The sequence below is a fragment of the Chanodichthys erythropterus genome, chromosome 2 (genome assembly GCF_024489055.1).
Source record: "Chanodichthys erythropterus isolate Z2021 chromosome 2, ASM2448905v1, whole genome shotgun sequence".
Lineage (NCBI taxonomy): Eukaryota > Metazoa > Chordata > Actinopteri > Cypriniformes > Xenocyprididae > Chanodichthys > Chanodichthys erythropterus.
Window position 1 is genome coordinate 38,316,153 of NC_090222.1, and position 16,967 is coordinate 38,333,119.

Genomic DNA, 16,967 nt, shown 5'->3' on the forward strand with positions numbered 1-16,967 from the left:
CCACTTTATTTACAAAATACTAATCTCCAACGGGCATTCTTGTAACAGCGTCTGCCCTCACATCAACACAACACGCATGTGTCGTGGTGCTCGTGAACACGTGTTGAATGTTTGTAAATAATGTGGTAAACATTTTTTCCCGTACTCGCATCTCTTCATTAAATTGAAGTTAAACCACTGGAATCACATGATTACTTTAATGATAATTTTGCCTTAAAAGTGGTAGTTGCTTAAGCTGTCAATGGAGGGACAGAAAGCTCTCAGATTTCACCAAAAACATCTTAATTTGTGTTCTGAAGATGAACGAAGGTCTTACGGGTTTGGAGCGACATGAGGGTGAGTAATAAATGACAGAATTTTCAGGATCCCTTTAAGGATGAAGATAAAGGTTGCAGCATGTTTGATGGAAAAGTGAGAGTCAAGGCCAGATGACGGTGGCAGCCACATGAACAAGAGACGGCAGGTGACTCATCACGGAAAAAGTCGCAGAGATAATGGGAGACAGAATGAGACGGCGGAGGACTCCTTTACAATGGTAATGCATGAGGGGGGAAATGGCATGAACAGAGCAGGAATCACTCACTGGGGACTGGAACGTGAAGAATGGAGGGAGAGAAGCTGCTGATGACTTCCTGGGGTAACAGGACACAACAGAGCAGGAACAAACGAGAGGACAGGAAAGCAGCGTTCCGACATAATGGGCCAGAGAATGGAAAAGAATGGTGGAACGGAAAGGAGGGAAGAAGCGGAAAAAAACAGATGAAATGGATATGGACCATCATGATGCTGTATGGCTGTTTTACTAATATTATTTGTGCGAAGGACCTACTGCTTATTGTTAATAAGCTATAAAAGCATTATGTAAGCAATAATGTATAGCCATCCATAAACAATTATTCTGATTCTAAATATGAGTAATATATGAGCAATACATATATACTATATTGCCAAATGTATTGGGACACCCTTCCAAATCATTGAATTCAGGTGTTTCAATCCATGGCCACAGGTGTATAAAATCAAGCACTAGGCATGCAGACTGCTTCTGCAAACATTTGTGAAAGAATGGGTCACTCTCAGGAGCTCAGTGAATTCAAGCGTGGTACCGTGATAGGTTGCCACCTGTGCAATAAGTCCATTTGGGAAAATTCCTCACTACTAAATATTCCACAGTCAACTGTTAGTGGTATCATAACAAAGTGGAAGCAATTGGGAACAACAGCAACCCGTAAACCACGTAAAATCACAGAGCGGGGTCAGTGCATGCTGAGGCTCATAGTGTGCTTAAGTCGCCAACTTCCTGCAGAGTCAATAGCTACAGACCTCCAGACTTCATGTGGTCTTCAGATTATCTCAAGAACAGTGCATAGAGAGCTTCATGGAATGGGTTTCCATGGCCGAGCAGCTGCATCCAAGCCTTACATCACCAAGTGCAATGCAAAGCGTTGGATGCAGTGGTGTAAAGCACGCCGTCACTGGACTCTAGAGCAGTGGAGACGTGTTCTTTGGAGTGACCAATCACGCTTCTCTGTCTGGCAATCCGATGGATGAGTCTTGGTTTGGCAGTTGCCAGGAGAACAGTACTTGCCTGACTGCATTGTGCCAAGTGTAAAGTTTGGTGGAGGGGGATTATGGTGTGGGGTTGTTTTTCAGGGGTTGGGCTTGAACCCTTAGTTCCAGTGAAAGGAACTCTTAATGCTTCAGCATACCAAGACATTTTGGACAATTTCATGCTCCCAACTTTGTCGGAACAGTTTGGGGATGACGCTTCCTGTTCCAACATGACTGCGCACCAGTGCACAAAGCAAGGTCCATAAAGACATGGATGAGAGAGTTTGGTGTGGAGGAACTTGACTGGCCTGCACAGAGTCCTGACCTCAACCCGATAGAACACGTTTGGGATGAATTAGAGCGGAGACTGTGAGCCAGGCCTTCTCGCCAACATCACTGCCTGACCTCACAAATGCGCTTCTAGAAGAACGGTCAAAAATTCCCATAAACACCCTCCTAAACCTTGTGGAAAGCCTTCCCAGAAGAGTTGAAGCTGTTATAGATGCAAAGGGTGGGCCAACTCCATATTAAACCCTACGGATTAAGAATGGGATGTCATTAAAGTTCATGTGCACAAAAAGGCAGACGTCCCAAAACTTTTGGCAATATAATGTGTATATAACTCGGTAAGATTTGCGAAGCTCCCCCTACAGGTTCCTTCAGTGAATCACACTGTCGTAAATACTCCAAGCGCAGCTCAGGACTACAACGACTACAACGCTCAGCAGCACAGTAGTTTTGCAAATACAGTACAAGAAAGAGGAGGTGGGTAATTTGCAAATACAGTACACTCGATGGAGGTGGGTAATTTTTGAAATTGTCTTATAAAGTCATAATATATACATTGTTTTTGAATTAGCGTAAAGCATTTTGTCGCTCTCGCGTGAACGTGAACATGAGGCGAGATTGTGTCGGGTCGGCGCAGCTCAACTTTCAAGTGCTGTTTTCTGGCGTAGACGTGCCAGAGGGGGTTAGTGCACGCCTCAAACACACCACTATTAACTAAGTCAATTAACCATCGTAAGGACTTAGAAAACTATTTATGAAGGTAAAAAAAGTTACTAAGTTCTGCTTTAACCTAAAAGCCTTATACTATACATTATAATGTAATTTATTCATTTTTTTATATTTTTTATTAATAATTGGTGTAATTTTTAACTATATTTTAAGTAAATATATACCTAATAAATAAACAAATAAATATTTCTAAAAATTACATTTATTTACAATGATAATTCTTTTCAATTTAATTAATAAAAATGTATAATTACTTATAATAATAATTTATAAATATTTAAGTCTGTATGTGCCATGTCACAAATTAATGTCGGTGATGTAATAATACAAATAAGATTTGTTATGTATTACTATTTTTGTGCAAACAAATTTCATTCTCTTTAAATTATATATTTTTTCTTTATTATAAAATAACATAAAAATGAATAAAATATAATATATAACATGCAAGAAAATAAAAAAATATATATTTAAAATAAATAAATAAAAAAAAACATTACTAGTTGCATTAAACAATTTCAGAGCATAATATTGATAAATACGAGATATAGGCTATACTAAATATTGGCAAAGGTCTGTAAAATATTGAGAAACACACAGCCCTTAGTTAATAGTTCTGCGAAAACACTGGAGGTTTGAGAGTTTTGTCCAGTAATTTATGTCAAAATCAGAAGCAGCCGTGCGTGGGGTGAAAAACTGCAACAAACGTAAGATGAAAGTAGAAACTCTTTCTGTGTTGTGCAGCACTATATGCTCACTCACTCAATGTAACAATGTTTTGGCTCTTTCCCATAAATACAGGTTTTGCCGTGACCTGTTCCTCCTCCTCCTCACTCGCTTTTGCTTGCTAAGAGCTAAAACTTTTCCACTGAGAGATCTGCCGCCTGCTCACTTAGCTTGATCCAGAACACAGTCAAACTCTGATGTGATGTTATTACGTACAGGAGTTGACTTAGTGATGCTTTTGTTTTTGTGTTTAACAGTGCCTTTATAGGTTGCCATTGAGAGCTAGAAAGAGCGTGACCCTCAAATCGAGTGAAGATGGCTTGTTCTCTGAGAGCTGAGACATAATTTTCACCAGAAACTAGAGATGGATATCGGAAGGAGACTTTTTCAAGAGGAAATACATCAACAGAGAAGCTTGTTGAGCTACATAAATATTTTAATGCAGCAACTTACTGGCTGCTAACTGACTTTTGCATAATTAAAATGATAGAGAACAGAAAGAATTGTTTAATTGGAAGCTTTATTTAAAGCTTTCTTCTTTATTATTAGAATCGGCAAAAGCATTTTAGGATCTCCTAAAGCAGATTTAAGAACGTAATGAGGTATAAGAAGCACAACGTCTGAACGGATTTCACTACATGAAATACAAATGCTGATAATTTCTGCAATGATTGCAGTGGCAGAACTGACATACTCGCCTCGCTAATTGGTTGTTTATGCTCTGTGCAGTTCATTTGGCTATAGACATACAGTACCGTTTGAAAACAATTCATCATTAAGTATGTAAGAGTAATCAGGAGTTAACTGCTCCAGAAAACAAGTAAACCGCTGCGGTAAATTACCATCAGCAAAGAAACAGGCTTAAATGAATGAAATATTCATAATATGTTTGTTTGCTAACCAGCAGCAGTTTCCTGTTGCAGCGTAACTCTCAACCTTCCTTGTTCATTACAAGCGCTTGCTTTCCCTGGAATCACCCGGAACAACGGAAGCGATTAAAATTATCACATCCTGATGACCAAAACTGACTAATGTGGTTCGTTGGTCAGCTAAAGCTGGTTTTGTTTGATAGTTTTCAGCAGGTCTGCCTGGAAAAAGAACAGCTAAAACCTCCAACAAAAGTACAGAAAACCACCTTGGGCTGGTGTATCAGTTTGTTTTTCCAACAGTAGGGAAACATCTCTTTTTGGGTGAACCATATACGGAAACCAAGAATATGTCCTTTTTTGCACTAACAGTTTACACACAAATTGTTAATATCATAATTCTTCCACTGTGATATGAAATAATAATAAGGATATTTAAGTGTTAGTACATCATGGTAGTATTTGTTATACTGTATTGAATTCATGCTCTTTTAAAGGGGTCATGAACTGCATTGTTTTATAATGTTTCCTGGGGTGCACTTATAATGTTAGTTTGCTTTTTTACATCAAAAATGGTCATAATTCAGAAATAAAAGGCATTTTTCCTACCCTGATTTTATCCCTCTGATTTGAACGCTCTGTTTTAAGGGGCGTGTCTGCTGTGAGACTTCAGTGTAAACGCCTACTGCTGGGATTGGCTGACATCTTTGCATATGAAATAGCTCAGTATTACTCTCTTGAAAACTTTTAGCACCTTTTTACTATTACAGCTCTCAAGGTTAATTAATCGTGAAAAGTGTTGATTATAGCATTACATGTAGATCTGTGGCATTATATTTAGATCGTGGCATGAAAGGTTGCAGTGATGAACATTGTAGCCAATCACAGACATGATGTTGAGATCATGAAAGCAGTGATCTCGTCAATTTCTGCACACTAACGAATGCTTTCATCATAACTAACAGTGCAAACATGATGTAACTAAGAGATTTGTTAAATAAAACAGGAGTTTTGGTGCGAGTCCAGAACTCAGTCACTGATAAACTCACACTGTTTGATTGACAGCTCCAGCGATTGTAAAGGGAGCGTTCTTTGATCGCATTCTATATATAATTTAATCACCATTTAAATAACAGATTATTTTCATCCTACTAAGAGAAACAAGGTGAAGTTGAGCGTTTAGTCAACTTAAAAAAAACATATTCCTGCATTAGGATCCTTTGAAAGGTAATGTTATTTTAGTCCTGTATCGCTCTTCTCTCCTCCTCATCTCACTAACACACCAGTGGGCGGGGCTAATGTTGCAATGATGAAGTAGGTGTTGATTTCTTCTGTGGAGGCGGAGTTTCATCTATCTATAGGCACATTACAGGACGAGTCGTTCGCTGGGTCTGGTGTCAATAAAAGCTTTTATTGGACTAACAAGGAAGTTTCAGTTCTGAAGATTACAAGATATTCTTATAGTACGATGACCTCTTATATATCAAAAGCTCAAGGAAAAGTTGATTTCTCAATTCATGACTCCTTTAAATAGAAAAATCATTGTAATACAGTAATGACAATCACCATAGAGAATAATGGGAGTTCAAAAGCAAAACAACCAGCTGCATTAACAGTACTGCGAACTTTGGGGGAAAAAAATGCAAATGCTGCATTTTCTTTATGCACAATATAATTTCTTATATCTTTCTTTCTTTCTTTCTCAGGGTGAAAAGTTTTCATGAGATTCCTTCCTTTATCACTAAAACAAACTGATAGATTAATGCTGCTAGTGCACTAACCAAATAGTCTCCCTGTCTATAAAAAAATAATATAATATATATATAATTTAGAAAACTCCATTGAAAAATCGCTAGTACAAGGAAATCTCTAGTGTTGACATGATTTGTTATTGTGTCCTTGTTTCATTCAGCCCTGTTTTTTTAAAAACCCTTGAGGTTTTTCTTCAATAAAGCAGAGCTACAGTATAAGAGAGGAACTATTTACAGCCAGACAATGAAAGCTTTTGGTAAATGCTCAAAGCACATTTTCCACAACAGTGAATGCTTTATAGGAATCCTCTATTACTTAAGACAGTTATGTCCTGTAGTGGACAAAATATTTGTTGTAACAAAACTTTAATTCAGTTAACTAACACTTTGGGCACAACAAACTTTAACAAAGTTTTGTTAGAACGATCATAATTCATTTTAAATTGTGAATGTTGGCTGTGCAATTTATGTATGCAATTTGTGAGCTGAAGAATAATGATAAAACTAAGGTGTCAGGCTTAATCTACATTCCCCATAATTCTCTGCGGTAAGCACGACAATGTTAAGTGCCTCAATTATGCTTTTTTTTTTTTTCAGATACTACCTCGTATGCAGTGTGTAAAATAGTGCAAAGTTTTAAAGAGTTATTGTCTCCAAAAAGAGTGAAGCGATTCTGCCTGAAACGAGTCGTCAACAAATCTAGTCTTCAAGTCCACTATGATGCACTTCCAAATGATGAGATTGATACGGTTAAACCAATGCCATCATTTCTGTTTGCATCACTATGTATCAGCTGCTGTACTCAGATATGGTAATAGGAGTTTGGTTTCTGACACATGCTGTAAGCAGGGCCGTACTCAGGGTTTCATAATTACAGAGGTCACAAAATGGAGTTAGCTGGGGGGGTTCTGGGGCATGCTTGGCTGTTTGAAATATTTAAATGTTGTTCAGATACATAAATTAGCACAGCTGCTTTGTTGACTGGGTTAGCAGGGTAACGGCTGCATTTCTGTTGTTCCAGAAGAGCAATGAATGTTATGTGCATTTTCCTTCACTTGTTCCGTTGCCATGCTTCTCATCCGTGTTGGGCTTGTTTCAGAGTGCACATGCACAATCTTTATTAATCTTGAGCCTGATGAAAACAGCTTTGTTAATGTTTCTTGTTATGAATGGCAATGAATCCCGTAAATTATAGCCAATATTTTCAACCAAAAATAGCAAAATTAATCAAAAGTTTATGAGTTTGACAGCTCAGATGAGAAGGTCTGTTATCTTGATGTATATATATATATCCGTGCAGCACCAGAGTAGCGTTAAAGGATTAGTTCACTTAAGAATTCAAATTTCCTGATTTCCTTTCTTTCTTCAGTTGAAAAGAAATCAAGGTTTTTGAGGAAATTATTCCAGGATTTTTCTCCATATAGTGACTTCAATAGTTCCAAACGGGTCCAAATATCAGTTTCAGTGCAGGTTCAAAGAGCTCTACATGATCCCAGACAAGGAATAAGAGTCTAATCTAGAGAAACCATCAGTCATTTTCTAAAAAAAATAAAATTTTATATACTTTTTAACTACAAATGCTTGTCTTGCACTGCTATTCGATGCACCATGCAGTATGTAATCACGTTGGAAAGGTCATGCGGAAGAACCGCGGTAGAGCGAAAATCTCATTTTCTCCTCCAACTCCAAAATTGTCCGACATCATTGTTTTACGTTTTTTTTTGTAAAGGCCATTAGACTTAGTCTTTGCACGTTCGCTTTGTAGACACTGGATCAGTACTTCCACCTACGTCACACGTGACCTTTCCAACGTGATTACATAATGCATGGTGGATCGAATAGCAGTGCAAGATGAGCATTTGTGGTTAAAAAGTATATGCATTTTAAGTTGTTTTTAGAAAATGGCCGATCTTTTTGCTAGATAAGACTCTTATTCCTTGTCTGGGATCATGTAACTGCACTGAAACTGACATTTGGACCTTCAACCCATTGAAGTCCACTATATGGAGAAAAATCCTGGAATGTTTTCCTCAAAACCTTAATTTCTTTTTGACTGAAGAAAGAAAGACATAAACATCCTAGATGACATGGGGGTGACTAAATTATCAGGAAATTTGAATTTTGACGTTAAATAATCCTTTAATTTTAGGCAGTTATTTCACAAACTTCATTATATATACACCTTGGAAAAATCCCAAGGTCTGGGGACCTCAATGGTGGGTATGGCACTGGCTGTAAGTGCTCGACCAATCCAGCAGACTGGGCCATCTATCCAATCAGAGCAGAGCAGGCTCTCGTAAAGGAGGGGTTTAGAGACACTGAATCCTTGACTGAACCGTTTCAAACACTGTGCTGCAATGTGTATTATGAGAAAATTTAAGTGTTTTTTTGATCTTGAATGCATGTAAATCTATTGTAAGAAACTCCAAAACAAAATTAGAAACCTTTAAAATAGCATAATAGGGGCACTTTAAAATACAAGCATGAATTTCACACCGATTATGCAAATCTTTGCTGTTTGTTTTTGATGCATTGGTGCTAAACAAGCTTTATCAATAAATAAAAAGAGAAAAAGAAATATGAAACTGTCACTTATTTCCAATCAAACGTCATAATTAGGACTTCTGAGCTAATGCATTGGATTTGTGCAGTCGTGCATGTCGTTTAAAAGCTTCATGCTGCAACTGGAGTTTGTTGAAGTTATGCATTATTAAAGAGGGTGAAAATGATACACTTTGCTGAGTTTACAGTACCAGACCATTTGCTTTCAAGTACCATCAATGGACACATCGCTATTATCCGTCTACGGTGAGCCTCTACGTGAAAACTAGCCTCGAGGAGCGAGAATTGCACATTTGCTTATTTTGTACAGTGGAAAGTCACTTCCTGCAGGGTGTTTATTTATCCTTGACTTTATGCCTTTGTGGATTTACGAATGTTTCGAGAGTACAAAACAGTGCTTCAGAGTTTGAGTGCGAGTGTGTCTGCAATAGCGTACTCACTGAAGAGTAACATGCTGGCATTGGAAGCCCCGAGGCGGTTGGAGGCGAAACAGGTGTAGTTGCCAAAGTGTTTTTCTGTGACGTTGGTGAAGAGCAGCAGGGAACGTGTTTTCTCGTTTTTAATCTTCAGCGTGTTATCGTTCTCGACCGGCCTGAGAAAAAAGTAATACAAAAGATCACACGTTAGGGTTGTCACGTAACACGGTATGTGCTGCTTCCCATGGTTCACAGCGTCTCTTTCACTCTCTTTTTTGATGTTACCTTACCTTCGGTCATCCCGGTACCATTCGAAGGATGCGGTGGGAACCGCCATAGCTTCACAGCGCAAAATTGCAGTTTTTCCCAGCTGGGCAGGCATGTTCTTTACGTCTGTAATCACTGGTGGATCTAAAGACAAAAACAGACAGTGTACTGAAGTTAAAGTACAAGCACTTGTTATTTAATTAAAGGAATAATTCAACCAAAGTATGTTAAAACATTTCGTGAGTAATATCTTGTGATGTGCGATTTTTTTATGATCTGTGCATTTTTCATGAAGTTATGAGCACGTGGAATACATACTTGTATTCAGTTAGCTGCTGTGCTATTTTTGTTGTAAACGCATATTACTCAGACTCATTAGAGGGTGAAAACAACGCAACAGAAGCATGTTGGAGGCTTGATATGAAAGCTTAAAGTCTTTCGTTTTGTATGCAAAAATAATTTTTGTGCTACCTATATGGATTCAATTTTTATTGGCTTTTTAAGAGAGACACGCAAATGGGAGTTTTATTTTATAAGGCGCGCTAGTCTGACAGGAGGATGGCTGGACCGATCGCGTGCCTGTCAGTCGAAACGGGGCTTCCCATTGTTAAAAATCAGCGTTTAGGTCAGTGTGTTTACATTTCTAAGCTTTTTGATTGGTTCTATACAACGTGTAACACCATATTTGTAGAGCTGAGATAATGACGTTTCAGGGGATACCGGGAAATGCTCAAAAGTGACGAGAGGAGTTGAGAAGTTCATTTCCAGCGAATTTAGTAAAACCATGTCAAATTTAATAGCCATTTAAATACCTTTACTCAATTATCTGGACTACGAAACTTTGGGAGATTATTTTTGAAAGTCTGTTCTTTGAAATTAGCGTAAAAAATTTTTTTTTCATTGTTTTTCCACATTATCAGCCCATATCTTAAAATAGAACGTTGCGACTTCCGACTTATTTCGCCAGATCGGGTCACATATGCTGATTATTAATTATCAACTGATTATTATTAATGTTAAAAAAAGTGCTGCTTCATATTTTTGTGTAAAATTCGTGATGCACTTTTAAATACCTTTTTATGAACAGAAAGTTCAAGAGAACAGCATTTATTTGAAATAGAAATCTTTTGTAACATGCCTTTATTGTCTTTTGATCAATGAAATGCATCCTTTCTGAATATAAGTATTAAAGGGTTAGTTCACCCAAAAATGAAAATTATGTCATTAATGACACCCTCATGTTGTTCCAAACCCGTCAGACCTCCGTTCATCTTCAGAACACAGTTTAAGATATTTTAGGTTTAGTCCGAGAGCTTTCTGTCCCTCCATTGAAAATGTTTGTACGGCAGACTGTCCATGTCCAGAAAGGTAATAAAAACATCATCAAAGTAGTCCATGTGACATCAGTGGGTTAGTTAGAATTTTTTGAAGCATCGAAAATACATTTTGGTCCAAAAATAACAAAAACTACGACTTTATTCAGCATTGTCTTCTCCTCTGGAATCCTTTCCATTGAATTGATTCCATTGAATCCTTTCATCTGTCGGCGTTGGTAATGCACTTTTATGTCGCTGTGGTTGTTTTTGGCGATTTGGACATCGGCGACATGCACACTTACGCACCATTTTAAAAAATACAGCAATACCAAAATACAAACAATGTAGAATAGCTTGAATACAGCGTGCGTCTCCCTCAGACTGTAAATGAATCTCGGGCGCACCGGATAACACGTCATCAGCGTCACTGCGGAGTCGTGAACCACACTCCGGAGCAGAAGGGGGCGGTAATGCACCAATAAGCTGGATGCCAACCGCCGTAAAACAGAAAAAAAGAAGAAGCGGAGTCGTGAACGCGGATTGACAACAGACCCGGAAGAGAAGACAATGCTGAATAAAGTCGTAGTTTTTGTTATTTTTGGACCAAAATGTATTTTCGATGCTTCAAAATGTCGTGGATGTCCTTATCGCCAAAAACAACCACGGCGATGTAAAAGTGCATTACCAACGCCGACAGATGAAAGGATTCAGTGGAATCAATTCAGTGGAAAGGATTCCGGAAGAGAATACAATGCTGAATAAAGTTGTAGTTTTTGTTATTTTTGGATCAAAATGTATTTTCGATGCTTCAAAAACTAACCCACTGATGTCACATGGACTACTTTGATGATGTTTTTATTACCTTTCTGGACATGGACAGTCTAGCGTACAAACACTTTCAATGGAGGGACAGAAAGCTCTCTGACTAAATCTAAAATATCTTAAACTGTGTTCTGAAAAAGAACGGAGGTCTTACGGGTGTGGAACGACATGAGGGTGACTCATTAATGACATAATTTTCATTTTTGGGTGAACTAACCCTTTAAGTTCATCTTACTGACCTCAAATGACTGAATGGTAGTATATGCACTTTGAAAGTCTACATAAAACTGTAAAAAGTACAAGAAAGGGTTTCTATGGTAGCCTACTCAAGAGCAGCACAAATTCCCTGAAATAACACTTAAATTGTCATGAAACCCTAAAACACATTTTTGAGATGTTAACAGATATGTACAGCTTGCACATCAATGAAAACAACAATAGCACACATTATGTTTATTGTTATGGGAAAAGTGGTTATTTTTACATTTTTCAGAGCTATTTTGTTCTTCCGGTTTAAAAAGCAAAGCCAACGTCATGAAAAGTGAGGTATATGCATTAATTCTGAGTTGTGATTGGCTGTCGTGGCTAGAGAGTATGCATTTCTGAGCTTTTCTCTGCATTATTCATGAGAATGAACTCTGTTAATCCAATCAGTGCGCTGTATTATGCATGAGATCACATTACAGCAGAGAATTCAAATGCCACGAAAGATCATTTCAGCACTGTTCGTTCACCTCTGCCTGTTCAGCTTTGTGTTCTGACACATCGTAAGTGTGTGTTTTCCACACAAGTGTTGTTTGCTTTTTCCTCAAAATGCGGTGGGAGCTGGAGTTTGTCTACGAACACATGGAAAATAGGACTGACAATATTTAATATGTAATAACACAGGGAGCGCACATGAGAGCAGTTTTACAAAACTCACAACACGGATCACAGTTCATATCCGAAGCGGGGTTTCAAGATGGACATATTTCATATAGTCTAGGGCTCCAAACATGAACCAGCACCATGCATGCGCACCTATTTCATCATGTCTTCTTCCAATTAAATATAATATATGCAAATAAGGACTATACTGTGGTACGTACGCCCGATCATGAACAACATGAGTGTTTTGTAGATCTGTGTTTTAATGGTTGTTGTCCCTCTCTTCCCACTCTCTATACTCCCACTTTTCCACAGATTTACACACCCATTTCTTGAGTCTTTTTCAAATCTGAGGCAGGGCTTGACATTAACACCCGCCAACCTGCCAAATGTGTGTGAATTTCAGCAGTGGTGTGTAACGCAATCACTCCTGCCAGCCACTATTTATATTTATATGAATTTATACATTCAGTTGTAGTCTTTTAAAAAGGCATCTGAAGTAATAAACTAAATGCAATGCAGTGTTGTCAAAAATATAGATTTTTCGATGCATATCGACACTGAAATATCTGAAACACTTCCAATACTTATTTTCCGCAGAATAAATACACAATGCCAGCTGCTCTTTCTCTCTCTCATCTCTCAGACAGCGAGTTGACACACAAAAACCCTCCTCCCCTCACTCTCTCATTTCATTTGCTCCAGATGAATATTGTTGGTATTACAGGGCTTGAATTTCGGCGTGGGATTGCATGCATTGCACATAACTTTACTCATTCTCACACATAAAGCTGCCTCTCAGTGCTAAATTGAGTTGTTTTTTCGCTGCTTATTGCACTTAAACAGTCAAATACACACAAAATGATATCATAATGCCGACGAGTATTCATGTAAACACAGTCGGTTATGTCTAAAAATGAATGTAAACAGTTGAGAAACAAAATGCATGTGTAACAGTATAATGGATCCGTGCATCATGTCTTAAAGTGACAGCAGCCTAATAAACCTGCTGACAAATTATGAAGATAATATAAAAAAATCTATATGGCAGTTTTTCCCTATGGTATTGATGTCAAAAATGTGGCCAGTGAAAATGCTGAGTGGCTAGTAAATTTGGAAAACCACTAGACACAGCTAAAACAGGAAGCTTTAAGTACAGTAATGAAGTACTATTACTCAAGTTCTTTACAACTCTGTGGAGATGAGAGGAGATGATGAAAAGATTCTATACACGGCTGACAGCAATTCAATTTATGTTTCCAATAAACCATCACAAAGTGTTCTGAAATAGTCTCAACGATCTCATTAGGATGTGAATGTGTGTTCCTGACGACTCGACTTACAGTTGACTGTGACCTTGACACGGCGTGTGTCTGGCGGCGCCACACCGTTGTTGGTGATGCATTCAAATTCCTCTGCTTGATGCCGCTTGATTTCTGTGATTTCCAGAAATTCGCCCTCGTTCAAGAGACCATCTGTGAAGACAAAAGACGAGAAGGTGATTGAATACACGCTGCTGTGGTGCACAATGTCGACCGTGAGTGTAATTGGGAGGGTAGGTGTTGTAAAGCAGGTGCACCAGGAGCATTGTTTCACACTGTCATATTAAACGAGAAAAAGCCTGAGGACACTGAGGGAGAACGACTCTCCTTATTCCTCATGTAGTGGATGTTTTTTATCCGAAGCGACTCTCGGTCGGTGTACCACAAGGGACGGGTCTCATGGAGTAACCGGCTGTTGAATATCTTGCCCTGGAGCGCAATGGTGACACGGGAATTCACTGATTTGAACCCGGCTCTTTAACCACTATTCTACATCCTCTAAAATTACTAAACGATTTAACCATTTCACCCGATCCCAAGTTTATTTCAGCAGTGCTCAAGGTGAAGTGTGCCATTCCTGCAAAACGATTTTGTAAGCATATATTGCACAGTTGTGCTATGCCAAATTGTGCCGACATCATTTTTGGCCAGGCTGATAATAATTTTTGGCCAGACAACATAATAACTGATTATGTTGTAGTCAATGTATGCTTTTCCCGTGAGCTTTTTGTTTTTGTTTTTGTGCATTTTTTTGCATAGTAAAATTAGTTTGCCTTTTTTGCCAAATAACTTCGTCAGACAATTATCTTAACCAAGATTTGTATATTTTTCTCATATTTTAAATGGTTTAATTGAACTTGTAGGATCGTTAAAAACAAATATATACTTTTGGCCACTACTGTAGATTAGCCACTACTCAGAACTCAGAACTGCGTAGCAACTCACTAGAAACTCAAAACACCTTTGCAATATTCTAAAAACAATTATCTTTAAAAATCAAGCCCAGATAACAACTCATTGTGCAATGTGCCTAGATAGGTGAAACTCCGCCTCCACAGAAGAAATCATCATTGCAACATTAGCCCCGCCCACTGGTGTGTTAGTGAGATGAGGAGGACAGAAGAGCGATACAGGACTAAAATAACATTACCTTTCAAAGGATCCTAATGCAGGAATATGGTTATTTATTTTCAACAATGTGAATGTCTCAGTTGAGCTTTAATTATTTGTATTCGGTACATTTCACTGTGGATTCTTTGGTAAATCAATCACATTTCGACAGTAATGCAACAACATGTCAGTTACTGTGTTCATTCTAATGCCTGATCTGATATTAATGATTCATGTACAGTCAGATGATCTTTGTCTGTGTGTCAGTAAATCAAACCAGTGACTAAACGCTCAACTTCACCTTGTTTCTCTTAGTAGGATGAAAATAATCAGTTATTTAAACGGTGATTAAATTATATATAGAAAGCGATCAAAGAACGCTCCCTTTACAATCGCTGGAGCTGTCAATCAAACAGTTTATCAGTGACTGAGTTCTGGACTCGCACCAAAACTCACGTTTTATTTAATGAATCTCTTAGTTATATCGGGTTTGCACTGTTAGTTATGATGAAAGCATTCGTTAGTGTGCAGAAACTGACGAGATCACTGCTTTCATGATCTCAACAACATGTCTGTGATCGACTACAATGTTTATCACTGCAACCTTTCATGCCACGATCTAAATATAATGCCACAGATCTACATGTAATGCTATAATCAACACTTTTCACGATTAATTAACCTTGAGAGCTGTAATAGAAAAAAGGCGCTAAAAGAGAGAGTAATACTGAGCTATCTCATGTGCAAAGATGTCAGCCAATCACAGCATTGGACGTTTACACTGAAGTCTCACAGCAGACATGCCCCTTAAAACAGAGCGTTCAAATCAGAGGCTAAAATCAGGGTAGGAAAAATGCCTTTTATTTCTAAATTATAAAAAATTTGAATGCAAAAAGCAAACTAACATTATAAGTGCACCCTAGGAAACATTATAAAACAATGCAGTTCATGACCCCTTTAAATATAAACATTTATATTTACATTTATTCACATTATCTAATATACACTTTTACACTTTCTGGCTGTCTGTATGCTGTGACGTATGCAGCCGACAAATGCGATCCCCAGAGGATGCAACCTTCAAAATGAGACACTGCTTATCTTGATGCTCAGATCCTCTCATAAGACCTTAACAACTACCATGTCTCAATACACAGCCTATATAAAGCCTGCTGTCAAACTCCACACAACCTTCACACTTCACACCTCTCTTCAGAGCTTATGTAACCTTCACACTTCAAAATAAAATTCATGTGATGAACTCTATTTTCTAGTTGTGTTTGCAATTCAGTTTGGTGCCTCAACTGGAGCAGAAATCGCACACTTCACCTTGATTAAAATTAATTTCAACAGAATAAAATTTATTTATTTAACAAGAGCAATGAAAGGAGGAGGCGAGTGACAAACGGTCCGCGGAATAAACTGAAAGGCTTTGATAAGAAACTCATGTCTGCGTCGCCCTCAGATAAACATCACAGAACGTGTGTCGGGTAATGCGTCACTGAGCTTTATTTACCGGCCATTGTGAACTACAAAAAGACTGTCTCGCACCTCCAAGGCACTTCTTTCCCTTTAGCGAGACGAAACAGACAACAACAGAAATCTATAGTTACAGGGACAAAGGTGGATTTGCCTCTGTGTGATGAAAGTGGATGTTATTAGTATAACAATGACAGCGAGAACGGATTCATGCAAGCATACTTTGTTCTTTATAGTCAGACTGCTGACTATTAACAGCACACAAAAATCTCAGTGTCAACCAGAATAATCCACTTCTTAGTAGCGTCTCTCTGGCCTCAGCCAGTCACAAAGGCAACCGCACACCTTTTAATTCACAACCACCAGGACTTTATGCCACAAATTCGGCACCTTTTCTAATTGAAGATTATTCCGGGGGATTATTAGCACAGCTACTGAACTGGAGAGGATTATTTGCAGCTGCCGACACCACCCGACTGAGCACACGCTGCGGTTTACAGCAATGTTATTCACTCATTCCATTAGCGTAATAAATATCATTCCCCTGTGACATCTTCGTCAGGCCTTCTGAGCACCTATTTCAACCCGCTGGGGAGGAGAAAATAATCTTATCCTGACAAAAAGGGTTTACAGGTAAAAAGACTGGTATGTCTTGCACACTTCCAACCGGGATGCTTACTTATAAGATGTTATTTGTATTTATTTCTCATAGTTGTGGCAAGCACATTCCCATGTGGCCAGACGCATTTTTGCTCCACTACAGCTGGAAAAATGACAAAATCAGCTTTAGAATTACATTCAAATGGCTGGATCTAGACCAGTGTTAAATAATACAAATAAAAAATAAAAAAATAAAAATGCATAGGGGGAATTCAGGTTGATTGGGACACTTTTT

The 16,967-nt window shown here is 38.2% G+C and overlaps 1 protein-coding gene across 1 annotated transcript in view; it reads right to left on the bottom strand.

Moving 5' to 3' along the window:
• The window catches only part of iglon5 (IgLON family member 5), a 34,596-nt gene that overhangs the window by 1,193 nt on the left and 16,436 nt on the right, over positions 1-16,967 (bottom strand). Inside the window, exons 3-5 of the mRNA XM_067411914.1 lie at positions 13,505-13,636; positions 9,180-9,300; positions 8,914-9,065 (exon numbers count right to left, since the gene is read on the bottom strand). Coding sequence (XP_067268015.1) covers positions 8,914-9,065; positions 9,180-9,300; positions 13,505-13,636 — 405 coding nt within the window. The remainder of the gene's footprint in view (positions 1-8,913; positions 9,066-9,179; positions 9,301-13,504; positions 13,637-16,967) is intronic.